A 14,419-nucleotide genomic window follows, 5' to 3' on the forward strand; every position below is an offset into this window, starting at 1 on the left:
CAAAGTTATTATTATAATTATAATTATCAAGTTTTATTAAAACAATAAATTGGTAAATAAATATAAAAAATACATAATTCAAAGCATTTTAGAATAAGGTACTGTAAATATCATATTAAGAAATCAATTTGCATAAAGAGATTAACACTTATGTTTTGATGATTAATGCCAATGTCTCAGAATATGAACATAATAAGCTGTAGCTTCAGCTTATACCCTTTTGGACTACTCTGCAGTGAAACCTCGGATTGTGAGTAACCTGGTTTGTGAGCGTTCCGCAAGACAAGTGAAAATTTTTAATAAATTTTAACTTGAAAAACAAAAAAGTCTTGGCATGCGCTTTTCGTTTTGACACCGAGCGTCACGTGATCACAACTGAGCCAATGGTTTTTCTCGCGCGCAAGCTGCGGAATTGTGGGTAATCATCTCCACTGCTCGGTCTTAGTGCGCGTCTCTTACTTGTATAAACAACATCTGTGCTTATGTATACCGTTTACTATAACACTGTGACCGCGCATGCATGTAAAGCATCTTTTAATTTTGTGTTTGTGTAAACGTCGTCCTTTCATGCGCTGGACTGTTTATTATAGGACACCTGTGTGTGCATGTAAAGCAAAAGCAAGTGTCATTAGAGGGGTTGAAGATCCATTTTTTCTCTCTCTCTCTTTCTCTCTCTCTTAGCCTGCACTTTGTGTGTGTGTGCGTGCGTGTGTGCGTCCGTCATTAGACACTGTGCCCCTCCCCTCTTCCTACTCTAACTCTCATCTTCAAACACACACACACACTCTTACGGAAACAAGGCTCTGTCTTGATTCTTTTCAAAGGCAACTCGCACTTTGTGTGTGTATAAAGACGAGAGGAGGAGGGAGGGGCATGATGTCTAATGATGCGCGTGCGCACACACACAAACAGTGCAGGCTGAGTGAGAAAAAGAAAATGGATCTTTAACCTATCTAACAAACTAACAGAATGTCAGGAATCAGAACGGACACAAATGCAGGTCTCCATCAATGTTCTGTTTTTTATTATTTGTTGGAGAGGTGCCTTAATTCAGGCAAAAAACTAAAAACGAAAGGCCAAAAACAAAACTGTTAACTGTTCTACCTAGGCAAATACACAGGAGCGCCAATGTCTCAAAAAAAAAAAAAAAAAACACACACACAACAAAAACTACTCCGGAGAGGAGAAAGGCCTTGACTATGAGACACGGTTGTAGTTTCCTCGGCAAACAGCAGGGGGCAATGGGGCCGAAGTCCACTGAACTGCACGGTCTGCGAAGAAAAGCAAGGGCAGGCAGGCTTGAGGACGGGAAATTGCAGAACGGCGCAAACTAAGAAAAAACAGGACCCAGTCTAGATCCAAGTGACAAAAAACCGAGAGAGAGGAGGGAGGAGAAAAAAGGTGAAATAAAACAAAACTGAGAATACTGGTTCGGAGCGAAACTAAGGAACAACATATACCGAGCTGGACAGGACACGAAACGGGCAGACTGCTGGCGACATGGAACAACGATCTGACACAGGACAACAGACAGGAGGGAATAAATAGGGTGAGTGATTACAAAGAGAACAAGGGTAACAGGTAAGTGAAATCATCTTGATAGAACAATAAAGAGGAAGTGGGAGGGATGGTGGTGATGTCACAAAGACACGGGCACATGGAAAGGATCAAAACAAATGCCATGTGCTTATATAAACATGTAAACAACACGGGATACGAGGGGAGACAGAAAAGAAATAAAAATCTTAAAGATCAGACCAGGTTTTTAACACAGAAACACTTATCTGTCTGGATTTCATTTTACTTTTTCAAAGGTAAAGCGCAGGTTTATTTGTTTTATTTTTACTTAATAATTTTGTATTAATTATTTTTATATATTTAATTTTTGGGGGGTTGTGGAATGAATAATAAAAGTAATTTCAATATTTACTTTGGTTTACGAGTGTTTTGATGTACAAACATGCTTCCAGAATGAAATATGCTCGCAATCCAAGGTTCCACTGTATTTTTTTTATTACATTATTTGTTATATTTCTTTTTTATTTGGCTGTAAATTAAAGTCAGATTTAGTGCTACATTATATGTATATGTGTGCCTCCAAAATAAACCAAAAGGTGTTAATAACAAACACCAAAATAAATTCCAATAATCCTAATTCACCAGTTTAGCAACTACAACCATATATTACAACTCTGACTATTTATAGAGAAAAAAATAAGTACTGTAAGGTATTAAACTGTATTAAAATAATAATTTTGTAAGGTACAGAGTTCTGCTGTACCTTAATGGCAAATTCACAGTGCTGGCTGTCTGCGGCGAGCTGCTCAATGTGTCCATCAACCTCAGCCACTGAAAGGTTGTAGACAATCTTCTTGTGGCCACATACCACACTCTCTAAGCCCCTCAGCACCCGTTGCAACTCCAAATTTAGTTCACTGCAGTTATCTAACAAGAAAAAAGGACATGGCTTAGACGATTTAACACCTTAATAAAAAGTTACACACACAACAAATGTTAATCTCATTGCCCCTTTTTGTAAAGTAGAGTCATTGTTGAACATAGTTGTTAAAATATGGGAACGCCAACAAGCATAACTGGGGCAGAAATCATGCTGTACCTGCTTGCTTTATAAAAATTTTGCTTATGAGATGAGGGTGGACTAGCGGACAGGAGAGTTAATGATAATACTTATACCTTGCTCATACACACTTGGACTAAAGCAACAAAAAACACATTCATATAAGTAACAAATTCATATAAGTATCAACAAATGTACTGTAACTTATTATATAATAATAATATAATATAAATATAAAAATAATATTTTATGACATATAGATATAGATAGTTATATATATATATATATATATATATATATATATATATATATATATATATATATATACACACTATATATAGATAGTTATGTAAGAAGCTATATTGTTAATGTGTTTTGGACTGCACGTAGCAGCAATCAGAAGTGAGCACTGCTCATCTGATCAGCTGCATTGATATATATATATATATATATATATATATATATAGAAAGGAGTGAGTGTGACAGTTACCAGAAGAACTTATATTCTCCAGCGTGCTCAGTAATATGTAATAAACATATTGTGGCGTGGGCGGGGCGAAAATTGGTGCAGCATATAATATGCGTGTACTCCTCCAAATCAGTGAAGTCGCTGTAAGTTGCAGCCTCCCTAAACATGTTCCAGTCAGTGCTCTCGAAACAGTCCTGAAGAGCAGAGATGGCTCCTGCTAGCCAGGTTTTCACCTGCTTTAGAACCGGTTTTGAACGCCTGACGAGTGGTCTGTATGCTGGAATTAGCATAACAGAGATGTGGTCTGAGTAGCCGAGGTGGGGGCGGGGCTCTGCCCGATATGCGCCGGGGATGTTTGTGTAAACTCCGCTCACACTTGGACAAGAAGGACACACATGTTCGAATGCTGTACATAGATATTAGCTCAGCATTCAACACTATCATTCCCCAACAACTGATTGGGAAGCTGAACCTGTTGGGCCTGAACACCTCCCTCTGCAACTGGATCCTGGACTTTCTGACCGGTAGGCCTCAGTCAGTATGGATCGCAAACTGCACCTCCAGCACCACCACACTGAGCACTGGGGCCCCACAAGGCTGTGTGCTCAGTCCCCTGCTGTTCACACTGCTGACTCACGACTGTGTAGCAACACACAGTTCGAACCACATCATTAGGTTCGCTGATGACACGACCGTGGTGGGTCTCATTAGCAAGAACGACAAGTGAGCGTACAGAGAGGAAGTGCAGAGGCTAAAGACAACAACCTGTCTCTAAATGTTGACAAGACAAAGGAGATGGTTGTTGACTTTAGGAGGACACGAGGCGACCATTCTCCGCTGAGCATCAACGGCTCCTCTGTGGGAATTGTCGAAAGCACCAAATTCCTGGGGGTCTACCTAGAGAAGGACCTCAGCTGTTCCCTCAACACCAGCTCCCTACACAAGAAAGCCCAACAGCGTCTCTTCTTTCTGAGAAGCCTGAGGAAGGCCCAGCTTCCACCACCGATCCTGACCACCTTTTATAGAGGAACTATCGAGAGCATCCTGAGCGGCTGCATCACTGTCTGGTTTGGGAATTGTGCCATATCGGACCACAAGACCTTACAGCGGATAGTGAGGACAGCGGAGAAGATCATCGGGGTCTCTCTCCCCTCTATTGAAGACATCTACACCACACGCTGCATCCACAAAGCCACCAGCATTGTGGCTGATCGGACACATCCCTCTCACACACACTTCACACTCCTGCCATCTGGAAAAAGGTACCGAAGCATTTGGGCACACACATCCAGACTGTGCAACAGCTTTTTTCCACAAGCCATCCGTCTCCTTAACAAAAAGGGACTGGACTGATAAACACAAACACACACACACACACACACACACAAACATTATCACTCAGCTTGACTCAACTACCTCAAAATAATGGGACTGGACTGACTAATCAACACAAGTGCAGACACACTGACCTACACCACCAAATTATCGTACACACCAACCTGTAAATTCGTTGCACAATGATCGTTACTGGACTACTTTTTGCACTAATTCCTCAATTCTTGCTGCTGTGTTAAGGAATGTTTATGTTTACCCACTACCTCAACACCATATTTTATGTTTTGTTATGTCGTGGTTGCGCACTGTCACTTTGTTGTTGTTGCTCTTGTTTGCACATTTGCACGTGCACTTTATGTTGTCTATAAAAACCTGTAGTTATACTTAGCTAGTAAGTTTTTGTTCATTTATGTTGTAATTTATGGTCTTTCTGTTCTGTCTCTGCTAGCCAGCTAACTAGGCCTCTTAGTACGCTAGTTTAGTGTTTCTGTTAATTTATGTTGTAAATTGGTCCTGGAGGAATGTTGTTTCGTTTCACTGTGTACTAACTGTATATGGTTGTAATGACAATAAAGCCTACTTGAACTTGAACTTGATGCCTAAAACTTTTGCACAGTACTGTATATATCCTTAATTTCATTAAGGCCATCATCAAAAAAATTTACATAACTGAATGCTCACAGTGAGGTCGCAGTTTTATATCAGACAACTACAACTTTCTCCCCTTTTGGTGTTCATAGTTACTTAAAAAACGTTGTCAACTCCAGTCGAAAAATTTACATTAACATAATTGTCCTTACATTTTTTTTTAAATAGAAAAACCCAAGCATTGTCATGTTCAGTTGACTTTAATTACTTCAGCAAATCTGAAATATTTGTATATTAACAACTTCGCTCTTTGTTATATTGCAGCCATTTGCTAAAATCATTCAAGTTCATTTGTTTTCCTTATTAATGTACACACAGCACCCTACATTGACAAAAAAACAGGAGACATTTTAATTTGTCATATACTTTATATTTATTAAAATAGACACATTTGAAGGCTAAAAAACTGTATTTTCCCAAGCCGACTTTTATCCTACTGTAATGTTAAAAGTGTTATACATCTTCATTTAACCTTGTGAACTGTGTACAGTATGTGCAAAATATAAAACACAAAATACAGTGCAAACCCCCATCAGTTTAAGTAAGGTTGAGCATGGAGTGCACAAGTCTATTTGTTTTAGTATTTTTTAGAATTTAAATTTTTTATACACTTTACGTTTATTAAAATAGACTACTGTAATGTTAAAAGTGTTATATGTCTTCATTTAACCTAGTGAATTGTGTATATGCAAAATATAAAACACAAATTATAGTGTAAACCCCCATCTGTTCGAGTAAGGTTGAGCATGGGGTGCTCTAGGTCTAGGTTTTGACACTCAATCTTAGCAATACTGTCGTCAATGTAAAATGGGAATTGAGTAAGACAGTTCATTTCTTCTTATTCTTTCTTTTTCAAACACACACACACACATACAGTACACACGCGCACACACACAAACAGATCGAGGCCAGACTTTGGGACCTTCTAGGGAGAGTGAGCTCAAACTGTGATTGATTAATCCATGAATCTAATTTCAATTAACAAATCCAATCTCATCAACTTCTTTCATATACAGTGGAACCTCGGATTACGAGCATAATTCCTTCCGGAAGTGGACTTGTATTCCAAAACACTCGTAAATTAAAGCACATTTCCCCATAAGAAATAATGAAAATTAAAATTATTCGTTCCACAGCCCAAAAAAATAAATACATAAAAAAAATTAACACAAAATATAAAGTAAAAATATAACAAATTAATCTGCATTCTCATCTCTCTCCTGCACTGCTGAGTGTGTGTTATGTGTGTACCCCCTCTCTGTCTCACACGCACACACACACACACACACACACACACACACACACACACACACAATAAAGGCGAGAGCAAGAAAGAGAGAGAGAGAGAGAGAGAGAGAGAGAGTGTGAACTGGCACGGTGTCAAATTACGCGCGCACACATAACACACACTCAAACACTGACAGACACTAATGACGAGAGAGTGTGTGCAAACCTGCGCGGTTTCAAATTACGTGTGCACACACACAACACACACACTCTGCAGCGCAAGAGAAAGAAAAACACACACACAACACACACACACCCAAACACACAGTAAAGGCGTGAGAGAAAGAGAGTCTGTGTGTTTGTGTGTGTGTTTATCGGCGCGGTGTCAAATTACGCGCACACACAACACACACACACTCTGCAGCGCAAGAGAAAGAAAAACACACACGGATTGATTATACCAGTAAGAGACGAGCACTAAGACCCAGCAGGGGAGATGAATACCCGCAGCGCAAGAGAGAGACGCTCTGTGTCAAAACAAGAAGCGCATGCGTTATACATAATACTCGGTGCTCGTAAACCACAACAAAGCTCGTTTTTTAAGTTAAAATTTATAAAAAATCTTTGCTCGTCTTGCGGAACACTCGTAAACCGTGTTACTCGTAATCCGAGGTTCCACAATATGCAAATTAGTCTTCCAAGTTGTTTATTTACAACTTCACAACAAACTGTGTTGCCTTGACCAGGATTCCACAGCTGATTTCACCATTTTTCCTCGGACTACAAACCCTGTCTGCACAGGGTTAATCTCCAAAGTTCAGAAGTGAATTTTGGTTGGCAGAAGGAGCAAACCACTGCTGGCTTCCAATCACGTAAGGGAGATTGGACAACTCTCTTTTGCAAATAGAATTTTGATGAATAACAAAAAAATAAACAGGAAGAGTATACAATTTGATTTTTTTTTTCAGCAGTTGGAATGTATATCTAAGAGAAAGATGAATGCTGACCATGGTGTATGAAAGCTTTCCAGGGAAGAACAAGACCACTTTAACTAGAGAAAATGTAGTCCAATTAAGTTAAGTTAAGTTGCTCAAGGGCCCAACAGAGGCAACCTGGCGGAGCTGGGGTTCGAACCGCAGATCTTCCGATCTGTAACTCAGAGCCTTAACACACTGAGCCACCACTGCCCCTAAAACAATATGTTACGAAACATTAACAATATTGTTTCACTCTCGTTCATTCCATAGAGTGAGTATATAAATAACTCAGACCACTACCATTATGTTTGTAACTCTATGTTTACTGAACAGCATATAACTTCCTTAGCAGTGCCACATACAAAAGGGGCCGTGTTACAACATGAGTCAAATAATCACATTGTTACATCCTTCCTTTTTTTTATTATTTTTTTTTAAACTAGTGCAACTTCACACCATATCTCCATACATGAACGCATTTACTGTCTGAACATACTAAAACAATAACAGTCCATATGTAACTTAAGTGACATAGTCCTTTAAATACTGTGGTCTAACACTAATCCGACCTGATCTGGTGGTAACAGTATGTTTTGTGTCACCAATTGGCTGAGTACAGTGATCCTTTGATCTGGTGGTCTCAGCACACTGTTCTTGTTTTATGACCAGGTCTTGATGACCAGTGTGCTTTAGGTACCTTCTGTTTCTCCTTAGAACACCACCACTGTCCAGTTCAATCTTGTATGACCGTTTGTTGACCGGTTCTATAACTGTTGCTTTCTGCCAGACCTTTTTTGACTGTGTTGGCTGTACTCTTACTTGATCACCTGATTTCAGTGCGGTCATGTCTTTTGCGTGTCTGTTGTAGTACATTTCTTGTCGCCTTTGATTAAGTCTCAGTCCGTGTGCTGTGTCTATTACGTTTGGCTTTAACAGATTGTTGTGTGTTGGGAGTAGTGTTCGTGTCCTACTGCTTAGCAGTCTCTGAGCGGGGCTTGCATTTAGACCCTGTGACCCTGTGTGAGTGTTTCGGTGATCCAATATCGCAAGATATGGATCTTGTCCTGCCATCTTGGCTCTCTGCATGAGACGTTTTGCTGTTTTTACAGCCGACTCCGCCATCCCATTACTTTGCGGGTGAGTGGGTGACGATGTTTTATGCTGAAACTCCCAACGTCTACTGAACTGTTGAAATTCGGTTGACGTATATTGTGGCCCATTATCTGTAAACACAATGTCAGGTATACCTTGCCTGGCAAAATGGGCTTTCAACTTATTAATCACAGTGGAAGACTTTGTGTCCTGCAAGTAATCCACCTCCCAGAAATTTGAAAAATAGTCCACAGTGATTAGATAGTCACGGTTGTTGAAAACAAACAGATCTGTGCCGACTTTCAACCATGGCCTTTCCGGCAATTCATGCAGGCAGAGTGATTCTTTGTTGTTTTACTCCCAATGTTCTACACAGATCACACTTCTCAACGTATCCCTTTATTTGTGCATTCATTCCGGGCCAATAGAGGCATTCCCTTGCTCTCCTCTAACATCCTTCAATACCAAGGTGAGCTGAGTGAACTCGTTGTATCATGTCACTCCTGAGAGCATCTGGTATAACAACTCTTTCCCCTTTGAACACAATACCATCCTGTATTGACAGTTCCTCCTGGATTGAGTAGTAGTGCTCTATTTTACTTAGTATATCTCTTTTGTTTGTTGGCCATCCTTCTCTTAATGTCTTTATTAGTGTCTGTAGTGTGTCATCTTTTGCTGATTCACTTCTGATTACATTTATTCTCTCTTCAGATATTGGGAGGTACTGAATCATGTTCACACTTTCTATCTCTTTTTCCACCGATCCTTCCTGTGCGGTTTCCTCCAGGTACGCTCGGCTTAGTGCATCTGCCAACAGCATCTCCTTTCCAGGAACATATGTAATGATGAAATCATATTTTTTTTTATTTCATTAGCATCCTTTGAAGCCTCTTGGGTGCATGCAGCAGTGGCTTCTTGACAATACTCTCAAGAGGTTTATGATCAGACTGTATGATCACTTTTCTTCCATATGTTTATTGATGAAATTTCTCCATGCCGTACACTATGGCTAGGCACTCTTTTTCTATTTGGGCGTAACCCCGTTCAGTCAGTGACAGTGCACGGCTTCCAAAAGCAACAGGTTCTCCACCCTGCAATAATGCTGCACCAAGGCCTGTTTCCGAGGCATCACATTGTAGAACTAGCTGTTCCTTGAGGCTGTAGTAGCGCAGTACTGGTGCCTTTGTTATGAGGTCCTTTATGTTCTTGAAGGCTTGTTCGTGAACCTCAGCCCAGTCCCACAAACTGTCCTTCTGTGTCAGCTGTCTGAGCACCTCACAGTGATCCGAAAGGTGTCTGCAAAACTTGGATAGATAGTTCACCATGCCCAGAATTCTCTGTACACCTTTCACATCAGTTGGTCTTGGCATTTCTTTTATGGCGCGTACTTTCTCTGGATCTACTTTTAGGCCTTCGGACGTGAGCAAATGTCCAATGTATGTCACTTCACTTTGTCTGAGTCTGAATTTGTCAACATTCAGCTTAATGTTTCTCTCTCTGCATCTGTCTAAGAACAATCTCAGTTTTTTATTATGGTCCTTGCTCGCCATATCCAGTGTTTCACCTTCCCCTGTTATCAACACATCATCTGCGATTATGTGTACACCTTGAAGTCCTTCTAATGCCTGGTTCAGCATTCTCTGGAAGACCTCAGGTGCTGGGCTTATTCCCATAGGCATTCTCAACCACCTGTATCTCCCATAGGGTGTTGCAAACGTAGTGAGATAACTTGACTGGTCGTCCAATTGGACATGCCAAAAACCGTTCTTTACATCGCAGACCGTAAATACTTTTGCTTTCGACAGCTCAGGTAAAATGTCCTCAATTGTGGGCAGAGGAAAATGGCTCCTTTTTAAAGCCTTGTTCAACGGTCTAGGATCTATGCAGATTCTTAACTTGCCGCTGGGTTTCTTTACAACAATCAGACTGCTTATCCAGTCAGTGCTATGTTCTACTGGTGTGATTATACCTCTTTCATGGAGATTGTTCAGCTCCTCTTTTAGTGGTCCCATCATTGCAACTGGTACTCTCCGCTTAGGCAGTTTCACTGGCTCCACCCCCTGATCTATCTATCTTATAGTGACCTGGCAGACAGCCATCTCCTGTGAAAACGTCTCTGAATTCTCCTGTTATTTGTTTCATTGTCCATTGTCCGGCTGTGTCATCTGTGTCTGTCTTTGTCATAACATTATCCACCACCAGGATATTCTCAGACTGTACTTCAACCAGCTTCATGCCCTGGACTGCTCTACTTCCTAGTAATGGTACTGCAGAGAGTGCATCAATGACCATAAATTCCAGTCTGTACAGCTTTTTGTTACATGGGTTTCTCAATTTTAGATGGCATTTGCCTACTGGTTTTAGTGTACTTTTATTGTACATCACAAGTACTTGGTCTGTCTTCTGTATTTGAACATCAGGATTTACTAAGTTTATGGGGATAATGTTACATGTTGCACCACAATCCAACTGGAATTTGACTAAGTTGTTTTCGAGCAGCATAGCAGCGAACAGTTGACATGGCTGCCCATCTTGGCTCTTTGTGACTTTGTTCACAGTTTCGGTTGTGATGCTCCATATATCCTCATATTGCTCACTCCCCGTTTCCATTAAATTGTGTACAACCTTTCTTTGTTCTCGTTTTGATTTACACAATGCTGCAAAATGATTGTCTTTTCCACATTTCCGACATGTTTTTCCATAAGCTGGACATTTCCGTTTGTCTCTTTCGTGCGTCTTTCCACAAAATTTACAACTAATGACAGCTTTCCGTTGGTCATCCTTTCCTGTTCTGTGTTCCTGTACCTGCTTTAAGGCATGAATTTCTTCTACCACTTTTCCCTCAATGGTTTTGCTGTTCTCCCTGGACAACTCAGTAGCCCTGCAAACCTGTACACATTTTTGCAGAGTTAAATTTTCCTCTCTCAACAATCTCTCACTCAGATTTGGACTATTTGTGCCGCACACAATCCTGTCTCTTATTAGAGAATCTTTTATGTCACCAAAATTACACGTGCTAGCAAGCATTTTTAGTTCAGTCACATACTTGTCGAATCCTTCATCAGTTCCTTGATTTCTCATAAAGAAACAATATCTCAACAGTTTCATTCAATTTTGGGTTGCAGTGATGATCAAAAGCTTCTATTAATAACTTCACTGTCCTGCCCTCCGTTGATGAGCCCAGTAAGGTTTCACATAGCTCTCTACCAGTTTCTCCTACCAGGTAGTAGAAAAGTTTCACTTTCGTGCCTTCCGACGCCTCTGCCAAGGTCAGATCCAGATACAGCTGAAATTCCTCTTTCCACGCCTTCCATGTCTTTGCCAGATTGCTTGAATCCAGCGTCAATGTCGGCGGTGGTTTTAGTCCAAGTGCACCATCCATCTTGTCCAACGAGGCTCGTATCAGCACGTTAAGATTCGTATGTTCACGAGCACGTTTTTTTTTTCCCGCGGCGAACTTCGCGCTACACAACTAAGCACTAAAACAAGACTCGTACGCAGTCAGGAAAAAAAAAAAAAATCTTGCCGCTGCCACCATGTTTCACTCTCGTTCATTCCGTAGAGTGAGTATATAAATAACTCAGACCACTACCATTATGTTTGTAACTCTATGTTTACTGAACAGCATATAACTTCCTTAGCAGTGCCACATACAAAAGGGGCCGTGTTACAACATGAGTCAAATAATCACATTGTTACAAATATGTTTCGAGGAAAAGGAGAAGACAAAGGAACAGACATCAGAAGAAAACTTACTTTTCTTTTCTGAATTAGACGGACATGGCATTTATGTATGGTACGTGGCCATGATAAGCTTATCATGTTCCTGGCCACCAGTAAAAATATGAACTATAAGTAAAAGGTTTCCCTTTTGTAATACTCCATCAGCAAATGCTCCAATGACATAGAACACTATGGGTCTGATGGTAAGTCAATGGTCAAAATACTAAATATTTGTTTGTGAAATTGCTCCCAATATGGTTTCAATTTGAGACGTTGTCTAAAAAATGTGTGAGATCCCCAATCTGGTTACAATTTCACCAACACAAATCAGCTTTATTACTGTCAAGTTTTTTTGGACTATGGTTATTTTAAATCAAATCATAACCTCTAATGGCCACCTTAGTTTAAAACCAAGACCACTCCTTGATACAAAATTATACATTGTTAGACAGTGGAACCTTGTAGTGTAACCTGGATTGTGAGCATAATTTGTTCCGGAAGCATGCTTGTATATCAAAGTGAATTAAGTAATGATGGAAAATCTGACGATTTCTTCCACAGCCAAAAAATATTCATATAACATATTTAATACAAAATATAAAGTAAAAATAGAACATCCTTTATACAGTAAGAATTAACCTGCACAATATTTTGTTACCTTTGAAAATAATTATGATGAGAGCCAAATCAGGAGCAGGGAGGCTACTGTGTAAGTTGACTTACACACACACACTTTTCTAAAGAGATTCATCTTCCTCACTGCTATAGCCTTTTTAACTTTTTTTCCCCCTCACAGAGGTCATTGTTGCAGTATAGTTACTAAAGAACAGTCACTACACTTGGACTCCTTGGACACTCACTTGGACACATTGTTGGGTTGGCTCATGCTGGGTCAAATGAGATGTAGTGAGTTGTTTACAAATGAACACCTGTTTGGGTTTTTTGACCCAATAACTGGTTTATTTTTTATTATTTATTATCTGTTTTTTTAAATGGCAGGCTGCAAAATGTTTAAAATATTACTGTTACTGTGTCACAAAGTGTAGTTTTAAGAGTTGTTTAGGCAAGTATGCATGTGTGTACAGCTCAAAACCATTGGTTATTAAAAATATTTTAAAATATCTATTTTTCAATTTAAAACCCAGCGCATGTTCTGTCCAGGTGTGACCCATCGGCAGGGTAAAAGTTAGGTTGTTTTTTAACCCAGCAGTATTTAGAGAGTAAATTGTCTTACATTTGTGTAAATGTTTCACACAAGTTTTTTATTCAGGAATTTTGTCGTACTAAACATTTCATGCAGCATCATTTAAATAACATTTATAATCAGGGCCTCTTATTCCTGTTTTTTCTAGGTTGCTGTTCTTTTAGTGTTATTGTGTGTGCTTTACAATGTCAGACAACATTCTAATGACATTCTAATAAAAAACAGGTATGTGCGAATGCTGTTCATTGACTTTAGCTCTGCTTTCAATACAGACATCCCACAACAACTAGTACACAAACTCGATGAAATAGGCATCAGCACCCCACTATGTAACTGGATGCTTGACTTTTACAGAAAGACCACAGACAGTTAAAGTTGGCAAAAACTCCTCAGAGACCATGAACACTGAGGTCCCCCAGGGATGTGTGCTGAGCCCTCTGCTGTTCACGCTGATGACACATGACTGTTGTGCTAGATACAATTTGAACCATATCATCAAGTTCGCAGACGACACAACAGTGGTGGGCCTCATCAGTGACGACAACGAATCAGACTACAGGGAGGAGGTACATCAACTCATCAACCGGTGCGACAGAGACAGCAAGACCACCAGACTAAGCAACAGCTTTTTTCCTTAAGCTATCATGCTTATCAACTCACTCAAAAGATAACATGGAAATGTTTACATTTAACATAACAAAAACAGCACAAACATAAATGCGCACAATATAATCATATATCTCCATGCTGCTAGTTGCATTGGCACTTTACATCACGTATATATATTTGTTGCACTTAATTCATTTCAACCACCATACTGCATTTTCCTGCGACGCTAATATTTAAGTGGTAATCCGCAACACTCTAAATGTCCTATGTTATGTTTACTGTCTTACTGTCATAACCTGTGTGCACCCCTGTTACTTGTTGTGTCCGTTTGTTATATGAGAGTTATTTGCACTACTTTTTTTTTTTATCCTTTTGTGCACATCTGGAGTCTGAAGAACGAAATTTCGATCCGATGTGTAAATTCTGTTTGCATGGTTGTATTGACAATAAAGTTGACTTTGACTAATGCAAGTAATTCACCCCTCTCCAGGAGTGAACATGTCTCAGCTGTTGACACCTACATATGCATATCTACTGTACATATATACCTGAATACA

At 39.8% G+C, this 14,419-nt stretch overlaps 1 protein-coding gene across 7 annotated transcripts in view; it reads right to left on the reverse strand.

Moving 5' to 3' along the window:
* Positions 1 to 14,419, reverse strand: part of mcc (MCC regulator of WNT signaling pathway) — a 355,742-nt gene that overhangs the window by 275,357 nt on the left and 65,966 nt on the right. For all 7 annotated transcript variants that reach the window (XM_053485491.1, XM_053485493.1, XM_053485497.1 and 4 more), the window contains one exon: positions 2,282 to 2,445. In XM_053485491.1, coding sequence (XP_053341466.1) covers positions 2,282 to 2,445 — 164 coding nt within the window. The remainder of the gene's footprint in view (positions 1 to 2,281; positions 2,446 to 14,419) is intronic.

The sequence above is a fragment of the Clarias gariepinus genome, chromosome 24, assembly GCF_024256425.1.
Source record: "Clarias gariepinus isolate MV-2021 ecotype Netherlands chromosome 24, CGAR_prim_01v2, whole genome shotgun sequence".
Lineage (NCBI taxonomy): Eukaryota > Metazoa > Chordata > Actinopteri > Siluriformes > Clariidae > Clarias > Clarias gariepinus.